The following is an 11,456-nucleotide window of genomic DNA, read 5'->3' as shown; positions in this document are numbered from 1 at the left end:
GGCGTCCCCCTTTAGGGGTCTAGCACAGCAGGTTGGGACCCCCTGTTCTCCTCACCTTGACCTGTTTTAATCACGGTGTTTGATCGCTGACGGGGCTTTTTGTTTCCCACAGCAACCAAGGCTCCCGCAGACGTGGACCTGGATCCCGAGACCTGGGACAACAAGACCATCACCAGCGGCCTGAAGAATTACCTGAGGTCAGCGCCCCCCGCCGGCCGGGGCTCGCCACCGCCGTCCTGGAGAGCAACATGGCCGGCCGCGGACAAATCACCAGCGTCTCCTTTTTTCCCCACCAGGTGCCTCTCCGAGCCGCTCATGACCTTCAAGATGCACAAAGACTTCATCATGGCCGCCAGTAAGTGATCGGAGGCCGCGGTCGTGTCACGACTCAGCGGCTTCCTCGGGTAGCGAGGAGGATGAGGAGGATGAGGAGGATGAGGACGCATGGGGCTGCGGTGTCACGGCAACAAGGACAAACATGGATTGCTGATGACGGATGCTCATGATAATTATAGACCGCTGCTTCTATTCGGACTGGGCCCGAGACACTCATACATACAGGGACATTTCGGGACATTTACGAAAAATATCAGCAGAAAGATTTATGTATGAATCAATCAAATTCTATTTATATTGCACCTTCCAAATAAATCAAATGCAATTCAAAGTGCTTCCAAAGCGATGGACAAAATGTAGGATGTTATAAAGTTATTTAGAGATGAATGTACACCAGAACAACTCAAAAACAAAAAAAATAACTGAATAGGACAATAATAAACGATGAGTAGTTCAGATTAGAATAAGTATAAATTCTACAACCATACAATTATAAAACACTACATTAAAGCCAGACTGAATAGATGGGTTTTTTATTTACGTTTAAAAGCATCAATATTTGCAGCTCCTCATATGCATGTACACTATGTTATATTGATTATATTTATAACAATAATAATTAGATAATTCATTAAATATGATTATTAATAATAATAATTATATTATATTATAAACATGTAGCCGGCCGCTTTAAATTGTCTCGCGGACTGGATGTGGCCCCCCGGCCAGTGGTTTGCAACCCCTAAAGTCTTGGTTCTTATTGTCTTATTGTTGACGTACAACATACGCAACAGTACAACACAGAGCTGTGTTTTATCATGTTTTTTGAGTGTGTTTTTTAATCCGAAATAGGGTTGTGGAAGCAGTGTATGCTCCTGTCTATTGCTGTGCACTGTTGTGTCCTTAGAATCAGTCATCAAAAAAATGAATCCGTAAATGTGGATCTAAAGCCTAAAAAGTGAGTCTGCATCCCGCCGAGTGCATCCCCGGCAGAGCGTGCCGACGCCCACGCTGTCGACCTCTGCCCCCCCAGAGTCTGACGACCAGAACTACCGGGTGTGTGCCGTCCACGCGCTGGTGCACAAGCTCCCGGAGAGGAACCGCGAGATGCTGGAGCTGCTGCTCAGACACCTCGTGACGTAGGACCCCTCGCACACCCACCACACCTCACAGCGCCGTCAGCAACGCCTTCCTGTGTACATGTGGTGACCGGCTGCAGCTCTCGGAGCCCTGCGTGTAAAACGTCCGAGGGAGCGGCGCCGCCCGTTTAAACCATGTGGCGCTGTGATCTCCAGGCTGTCAAGTTCAAATGATCATTTAACCCTTCGTGGACCCGGAATAGCTGCTGCTTCTTGTTGTGTGTTGATGAAAAACACCGGATCGGTGCCGCCGTTGACGCTTAATTCAAATACCGTAAAAAAAAAGTTGTTGAGACTTTTTAACCCTTTTTTTGGCATGATTTATTTGTCTTTCATGGCCCACACGGTGCCATTTCCTTAAAATGGCTTCAGACCGTATCAGGAAGGAAGCCTGGGTTCCCCTGAATCCATGCTGCTCTGTCCTCCCCCCTCCTCCCCCTATCCTCAATTGTCCTTCCCTATCCTCACCTGTCCTCCCCCGTACTTCCCTGTCCTGCCCTGTTTCGCTGTACACCCCTTCCTCCCCTGTCCCCTCCTGTCCTCCTCTATCCTCCCCTGTCCCCCCATGTTTCTCCCCTGTCCTCCCCCGCCCTCTCCTGTCATCCCATGTCCTTCCTCGTTTTCTCCCGTCCGCTCCCGTCTGCCCCTATCCTCCCCCTTCATCCCGTCCTCTCCGTCGTCCCCTCCTGTCCCTTCCGCGGTCCCCCCTTGTTCTCCCCCGTCCTCCCATTTCCTCCCCGTTCCCCAGCGTGTCCACCCAGAGCCCGTCCAACCTGATGACCGTGTCCAACCTGGGCGTGATCTTTGGGCCGACGCTGATGCGCTCACAGGAGGAGACGGTGGCGGCCATGATGAACATCAAGTTCCAGAACATCGTGGTGGAGATCCTCATCGAGAACTTCCAAAAAGTGAGATGTGTCCTGCATGGTTTTTATTTATATTTTTAATCTGTATTTGGGTATTCATTCTCATGTAAATATCCATTCATATATAGTGTATCATTTGGAAAATAACAAAACAATTAATTGATTGTCATGAAGTTTTAGATTTTTTTTTTTATCCAAAATAATTTCTTAATAATTTGATATAAGTTAAAGTTTTTTTTCAGTATGTTTTGTTTTTTCATCGCTATGTCTGGATCCCTAGATACACTGTAGAAAACAAGTAAATACACTGTTCCAAAAACTGTGTATTTGAGTGTTCCAAGAAAAGATACAGAAAAACTTTTTAAACTATTTCATATCAGTGCTGTGCCAAAGGTTGCTTAGGAAAACAGTTTGAGAATGGAAAAGGTGCATAAAACACACGTTATAATAAAAAATCCACAAAAGTAAAGATTCAAAATCCAGAGCGCATAAAATACAAGGTCGAGATTCAGGGGGTTCAGCATCCGGGGTCACTGAGGTCTCCCTCACGGTGGACAGGGGAGGAGTTCAACAGATTAGGGGCCACCAGGTCCTCCGTAGTATCATACCAGTGAGCGGCTCCTGCTCCTGACCCTCCAGGTCTTCCACCAGGCCCCGGACCCCAACGTGCCCCTGCCCCAGCCCCAGATCCGTCCCGGGTCCCGCAGGAGCCGGGCCATCTGCCTCTCCAGTGGACCCAGGAAACCCCGGAGCATCTACACCCCAACGCTGTGCCTGGCCGACGCAGACAGTGAGTACCAACACGCTACCTACTCCGCCAGTACTCTGCCTCTGTTGGAAATCTCGGTTTGGTTCAGTCGAGGGGCGGAGCCTGGGCAGAGCGTGCTGGAGGCAGATATGACACGGCAGAGTTTCAGCGCACCCAAGATGGCCGACGAGGCTCCAGATTTCGATTTTTTTGCCATTGATACTCCGTGAGAGAGTGGAAAGGAAAATAAAGGAAAGCAGAAAGGAGTACGCAGCAGCTACGCTCCCTGCACAATGATCCCCACGAAGGTAAAAAACTGGCGCATGTTAGAGACGTCATCAACACGTGACACGCCCACTCGCTCGCTGTGAATCCTCCGGACAACCACCTGCTCTGTTCACATGTACCGCTCAATGGGGCATTACGCAGACTTTGTCCTCGGGTGCTGGCTGGGTGAATTCTGGGTAATGTCAGGTCCAAATGATTCAGACCTTTGCGTTCACATATACAGTTCCCCCAGGAAATGACCGGATCATTTGGGGGTTGCAGTGCATGTGTGAAAACAGCTCTGTACTCTGCCTTTACGCTAGCTCTACCATACATCCCTCTGTTCTACCTCTTCTCTGCCTCCTCCCTACCTCTACTATGCCTCTACTCCGCCTGTTTCTACTCTACCTCCCTCTACTCTGTAGGGAAATAGATTTTCATCAATATCTTCACAAGCAAAACAACAAACATGTTATAGGATCTGAACGGGACTTTATTTATCTGTTTTGTTTGCATAGCGGTCAATATTAGATGTTGACTCATGAGTTACACACTTCCTCCAGGGAGGAGAACAAGGAGTGATCGCTTTTTTAAGTCCCTTCACAAGGATTCCTCCTTTTTTACCTGTTAAAAGTTTATTTTGGGAGTTGTTCCCTCCTTGTCTGGGGACTCGAGGGCTGCAGGTGCATTAAAATATATAAATATGAACCTGTAAGTCCTTGAAACTCTGCCAAAGGACAGTAGAAATAAACTGAATGTAATTGACATGCAGCAGAGATCCTAGTTTTATTTTATGTAGAAGTCGTCTGTTTGGTGTGCCCCCCCGCCTTCATGGGCAGCTGCCCTTCCTCCAACCACCTTCAGGCTAAAACAGATGAATATTGAAGAGAAAATCATGGTATGGGCTGGTTCCAATCAGATTTTGTTTGAGTGCGGAACAAAGAGCATCTTCTGCCTGACTAAAAGGGTGGAGTGGGACCCCGCCACCACCAGTGGAAACAGCACACCGAGGGAGCACACGCCGAACACAAATTCATTGTATGGCTGTTGCTAATATAATAATAAATAATAATAATAATATATATGCGATAAATATCAAATATGGGGGAATTTTTTTTTTAACAAAATAATGTCACAGACTACCACTTCAAGCTGAAATGTGTTGCATGCTCTGAGAGGTCGCTGTCCTGCCCAGTCCGCTCTTGTGAACACTCGGCCTTATAAGGCAGCTCAGTTTGCAGCACTCTGTAGATGATCAATAACGTCATAAGCTTTATACAGCACCTCTGCAACACACAGCCGACAAAGTCCTTCCCCGTGACTCATTCAGTTGAACAAAAGTAGCAGTTAAGTAGAAAACTATGCCTAGCATCAATAAAATAACACTAAATACAAAAAATAAAAGCACATAGTGACAATGATATAGGTACGTATCTAAATAAATCAAAATGCAAAAAACGTCACATAATAAAAGGTGAAAGCGCTAAAAATAAAATACATTCTCAAAAAAATGGCGAAGAAAGCGGTTGTAAAAACTGCATGGAGCACATTCAGGGGACATTCAAGGGACACTCTCGGGGGACACTCAATGGACATTCAGGAACTCCCAGACACTTAGGGGATGCCCAGGGACCCCCAAGGGACTCTCAGGGGACTCTGAGGCGACAACCAGCCCCAGTTAAGTTACTCCAACTGGGACTCAAACCCGCTGCCTCTCCTCTTCCAAAAATAACGTATTGTAATGTATGTTATCACGTGGCCGTCCTGGCAGTGGCTCCCTCCCTTCGTGGTCGCTTCTCCAGGTTTCTTCCATGTTTTTGCGAGTTTCCCTTTGCCGGGGTGGAGCTTCAGAATGGGGGACGCCGTTGATTTCTGTTTGCAATGTGAAGTGTTTATTCTCTGGGGGCCCCCCATTGAAGCCCAGCAGGTTTTAATGGGGCTCCTGGTTGTCCACTCCTGGTCCCTGTATAGGCGACACCTTCAGCAGCAGCCCGGGCAGCACTCCTCTGGGCAGCATGGAGTCCCTGTCGTCCCACTCCTCGGAGCAAAACAGCTCCTCCAAACCGAGCCCCGCGGTCGGGGTGCGGGACCAGGTCCAGCCGGGCCCCGCGGTCGGGGTCCGGAATCCGGACCCCTCGGGCTCCGCTGTCCCTACGGTCCCCTGCCCTGCGGCCCGTCGGTCCCCATCCCAGCTCTCCAACGGGCCCCAGAGTGAGGCGGGGGTCAGCAGCCCGGAGTCCAGCTCGAGGGACGAGGTGGGTCGCACCGACGGGGACTCGGAGGACGCGGCCAGCCTGACGTCGCTCAGCGCCCCCTGCAGGTCGTCTCCAGCGCCCTTGAAAGCTCCGCACAGCAGCACCAACCTGAGGCTGAACCGGTCTTCCGCGCCCTCGCTGAGGTCCCTGCACATCTCTGAAGGCAGGACCAGAACCATGCTCCCATTTTAGTGTTGCAGTGTACTCAACCTTCTGGACACGTAGCTTTTCAACTGCTTTCGGAAATATTTTATAACTGATCCTTTGTCCTGCATTACTTTTTATGGAGTACTGTCCACCCTTGATTAAAGTAACAGAAAGTGGGGTTTAAATGACGGCCTTTAGCCTCTTTGTGGTTTTATTCTTGTACATACAGATAGTAAAGGCATTCCGATCATCTTTTCCCCAAATCCTCTACATGGTCAAGTCCACACAGAAGGCTTGAAAAGGGGGATTTCTTTTTTCTGCAGCAGGGCCACCAGGGGGCGCCCATCTATCCAGTTTAGACTGATGTTAATCTTAGATTTATGTTTCCCAAATGTACTTTTCAAAATGTTCTTACAAATTTGATTTGTTTGTTTGATGCAATGAAGCATCATCTTGGTTCCTTGTGAGAGACAACAATGAATTGTTGTTGTTTTTTAATTTGGTTTAAAAAGTAATAACTCACTTTTACAGTCAGTCAGCCTAATCCAAAATATTAACAAATTAAATGCAAAAAGATATTGATTGAAATATTTACATTATAGTTAACTTTCTTTTATTTTGTTGTATATCTTAATTTCATCTTATTTCATTTTATTTGATCAAATTTTATTTTATCCCCCCCTCTCAGGCCGGAGGAGCTGCACTGGCTCCGCCCTCAGCCTTTCCACACTGGAGGGTCCCAGACCACCCGACCACCCAGAGCTTCCCCCCAAACAGGCCCCACGCCGCAGGTTGGACAACTCTGCCACTACCAACGGCTACCAGAGGCCTGGATCAGTGTAAATACATTTAAAATATAAATTATTTAAACTAATAATAATAAATTATTCTAACTGTTTATTATTATTATTATTATTATTATTATTATTATTATTATTATTATTATTATTATTATTATCATTATTATTATTATTATTATAGTAAAGTTATTATAATTACAATTATTATCATTATTATCATTAGTATCTTATTATTGTTATCATTGTTTTTTCTCAGAATTTTGAGGTCTAAAACTATCTGGAATACCAACTTTGGCAGAACACACGAACACTGTTTACATCTTGTTTGAACCGCTCTGTCACAAAGATGTCGTGGTTGACGTTTCATCCAGATCGATCCACATACGGAGCAGATATGAGCGAAAAACCGACCAAATTTTAAGCGATTTGAACACAGACGAGCCAGTACATCTGACGGCAGTACATCAAAATGTCCAACCAGGAAGTCTGTGTTTTACCTGGAACACGTGCTACACATTAGCAATGAACACAAGGATCTCATGGTTTAAATTTCAATCAAATGGTTCCACATACAGAGCAGATAGTGAAAAAACTGAACAACTTTGACCCAAAATATTCAGTTGGTCTTGGTAAACTGACAGGTCACAGGTCTCGTTTTACAACGAAGGAGATGATATTTACAGTAAGACGCTTTATGACGTCATCATATTATTAACTATAAATGATATTTACAGTAAGACGCTTTATGACGTCATCATATTATTAACTATAAATGATATTTACAGTAAGACACTTGATGACATCATCATATTATTTACTATAAATGATATTTACAGTAAGATGCTTTATGACATCATCATATTATTAACTATAAATGATATTTACAGTAAGACACTTGATGACATCATCATATTATTAACTATAAATGATATTTACAGTAAGACACTTGATGACATCATCATATTATTTACTATAAATGATATTTACAGTAAGACGCTTTATGACGTCATCATATTATTAACTATAAATGATATTTACAGTAAGACACTTGATGACATCATATTATTTACTATAAATGATATTTACAGTAAGATGCTTTATGACATCATCATATTATTAACTATAAATGATATTTACAGTAAGACACTTGATGACATCATCATATTATTTACTATAAATGATATTTACAGTAAGATGCTTTATGACATCATCATATTATTAACTATAAATGATATTTACAGTAAGACACTTTATGACGTCATCATATTATTTACTATAAATGATATTTACAGTAAGACGCTTTATGACGTCATCATATTATTTACTATAAATGATATTTACAGTAAGACACTTTATGACGTCATCATATTATTTACTATAAATGATATTTACAGTAAGACGCCTTATTACGTCATCATATTATTTACTATAAATGATATTTACAGTAAGACGCCTTATTACGTCATCATATTATTTACTATAAATGATATTTACAGTAAGACGCTTTATGACGTCATCATATTATTTACTATAAATGATATTTACAGTAAGACGCTTTATGACGTCATCATATTATTTACTATAAATGCACTGATTCTGATGGAGAATGTCCAGTTGGATCATGTCCAGAGTGCGGCGTGGACTCAGTCACTCTGTTTACATGTACATTCATTTAGCTTCTTACCTGGTTGATGTAAGTACATGTGTTCGATTGATATTTTAAATTTGTGGTCCACATTACTTTGCCGGATCAATGAAAAAACATAAATAATAATAATCCTGAAAATGTCGTCACCGCGTCCCTCGGAAACACTGAAATGTGCGACTGAGTGATGCGTTCAAGATCCAGCGAGGCGTCGGAAAAGTACAAGCAGCGCAATGGTGATAACGCAGAGAAACACCAAAAGGTTTTTTCCTATTTCATGGGAGCGTAACTTATTGAAAATGGAATCCAAGTAAAAAAAACTCCATCGATGGATGAGGCGCCCGAGGCGGCACCGAACGGCCGCTGAGAGGGCAGCACAGTGAGTTACAACAATGACAAGTTCTGCTTTACAGGCAAATATGGAAAGACAGGTTGCTTTGTTATTATTATTATTATTATTATTATGTATATATTTTTTATCATCATCATTATTGTGTGTGTGTGTGTGTGTGTGTGTGTGGGGAAAGTGAATGGTAACGGTGCAGCAGCGTCCCTGTCATTCTCTCCCTCTTTTCATCCCTCCCTCCAACTTCCTCTTCTTTTTCTTTATTTCTCTTCCTTCTCCTCTCTCTCTCTCTCTCTCTCTCTCTCTCTCTCTCCGTCTTCTCATTCCATCCACATCACTTCATCTCCTTTGCTCTCTCTCTAAATGAATAGAGGGTTTTTGAAGCTCACTCCCTCTCTCCTTATCCTCTTTCCTCTCCTCCCTCTCTCGCTCTCCCTGTTGCTCTCCTTCTCTCTCACTCCCTCTCTCCTCCTCCTCCTCCTCCTCTTGCTTTCTCAACCGCTCTCTCTTTTTTCTATTTCTCTCTCTCCCTACGTATCACCCTCCTTGTCCTCCTGTCTCTCTCTCCCCCTCTCTCTCTAAATAGGTGTTTTTTTTAACTCCGTCCCTCTCTCCTTATCACCTTCCTCTCCTCCCCCTCTCTCTCCCTGTCTCTCCTTCTCTTCTCTCTCTCTCCTTACCCCCCCTCTTTCTGGCAAAAGATTGGATCTAGAGTCCTCCCTCCCTCCCTCCCTCTCTCTCTCTCTCTCTTATTATCCTCCCTCTCTCCTTCTGCTCCTCGCTCTCCCCTCCCCCTCCGCTCTCTCTCTCTCTCGTTCTCAGGATTTATTTCTATTTTCCTCCGTTTGATCCCTCTTTCATCACGTTGTTGTCTCTGGGTTAAAGTGACCCGCCTCCGCTCGGGACAAATGGAGTGTTTTCCTGGCCGTGCACGTCACCTGCACACCGCATGCACACACCACGTGCACACCACACACACACCACGTGCACGCCACACACACCACATGCACGCCACACACACACCACATGCATATCATGCACACACCACATGCACGCCACACACACACCACATGCACATCATGCACACACCACATGCACGCCACACACACACCACATGCATATCATGCACACACCACATGCACGCCACACACACACCACATGCACATCATGCACACACCACATGCACGCCACACACACACACACACACACACCACATGCACGTCACGCACACACCACATGCACGCCACACACACCACATGCACATCACGTGTACACCACATGCACGTCACGTGCACACCATGTGCACGTCATGCACACACCACGAGCACGCCACGCACACCACAAGCACGTCATGCACACCACACACACACACCACATGCACACCACACACACACACCACATGCACACCACAAGCACGTCATGCACACCACATGCACGTCATGCACACCACACACACACACCACATGCACACCACACACACACACCACATGCACACCACAAGCACGTCATGCACACCACACACACACACCACATGCACACCACATGCACGTCATGCGTACACCACATGGCACGCCACACACACACCACATGCACATCATGCACACACCACATGCACGCCACACACACACACCACATGCACGTCACGCACACACCACATGCACGCCACACACACCACATGCACATCACGTGTACACCACATGCACACCACACACACACACCACATGCACACCACATGCACGTCATGCACACCACATGCACGTCATGCGTACACCACATGGCACGCCACACACACACCACATGCACATCATGCACACACCACATGCACGCCACACACACACACCACATGCACGTCACGCACACACCACATGCACGCCACACACACCACATGCACATCACGTGTACACCACATGCACGTCACGTGCACACCATGTGCACGTCATGCACACACCACGAGCACGCCACGCACACCACAAGCACGTCATGCACGTCATGCACACCACACACACACACCACATGCACGTCATGCACACCACATGCACGTCACGCACACACCACATGCACGCCACACACACACACACCACATGCATGCCACGCACACACCACATGCACACCACACACACCACATGCACGTCACGCACACACCACATGCACGCCACACACACCACATGCACGTCACGTGCACACCATGTGCACGTCATGCACACACCACGAGCACGCCACACACACCACATGCACGTCATGTGCACACCACATGCACGCCACACACACACACACACACCACCTGCACGCCACACACACCACATGCACATCATGTGCACACCACGTGCACACACCACATGCATGTCACGCACACACCACATGCACGCCACAAGAATGGCGATAGTGGCGCTGCCCCTTGCGGTCGCCTGCGCCGCCGCTCCGGTTGACTCTTGCACTTTTTAGTATTTTTTTCCATATAATGCACATATCTGTATATACATAATTGCCTATTCCATATACATAAGCATATCCCTCTATCTATTCCATTTTATTTCATTTTATTTTATTGTACTTTATTTTATTCTATATATTTTTATTTTTATTCTTACTCTTACTGTATTACGTTTTAGGAGTCAGTTAGTTGGTCTTTTAGAAAGAAATGCACGTCACGCACACACCACATGCACGTCACGCACACACCACGTGCACGTCACGCACACACCACATGCACGTCACGGACACACCACATGCACGTCACACACACCACATGCACGTCACGGACACACCACATGCACGTCACACACACCACATGCACGTCACGGACACACCACATGCACGTCAAGCACACCACGTGCACGTCATGTACACCACGAGCACGCCACATGCACGCCGCACACCATGTGCAGGCCACACACATCTGAAGTGGAG

The 11,456-nt window shown here is 46.0% G+C and overlaps 1 protein-coding gene across 1 annotated transcript in view; it reads left to right on the top strand.

Annotated features, from left to right (window-relative positions):
- The window catches only part of arhgap42b (Rho GTPase activating protein 42b), a 133,796-nt gene that overhangs the window by 118,185 nt on the left and 4,155 nt on the right, over positions 1–11,456 (top strand). Inside the window, exons 16-22 of the mRNA XM_080007376.1 lie at positions 113–197; positions 297–355; positions 1,370–1,475; positions 2,224–2,383; positions 2,981–3,131; positions 5,328–5,774; positions 6,447–6,597. Coding sequence (XP_079863502.1) covers positions 113–197; positions 297–355; positions 1,370–1,475; positions 2,224–2,383; positions 2,981–3,131; positions 5,328–5,774; positions 6,447–6,597 — 1,159 coding nt within the window. The remainder of the gene's footprint in view (positions 1–112; positions 198–296; positions 356–1,369; positions 1,476–2,223; positions 2,384–2,980; positions 3,132–5,327; positions 5,775–6,446; positions 6,598–11,456) is intronic.

This window comes from Zeus faber (assembly GCF_960531495.2).
Source record: "Zeus faber genome assembly, chromosome: 9".
In the NCBI taxonomy this organism is placed as follows: Eukaryota; Metazoa; Chordata; class Actinopteri; order Zeiformes; family Zeidae; genus Zeus; species Zeus faber.
This window is presented reverse-complemented; position numbering and strand designations above follow the sequence as displayed.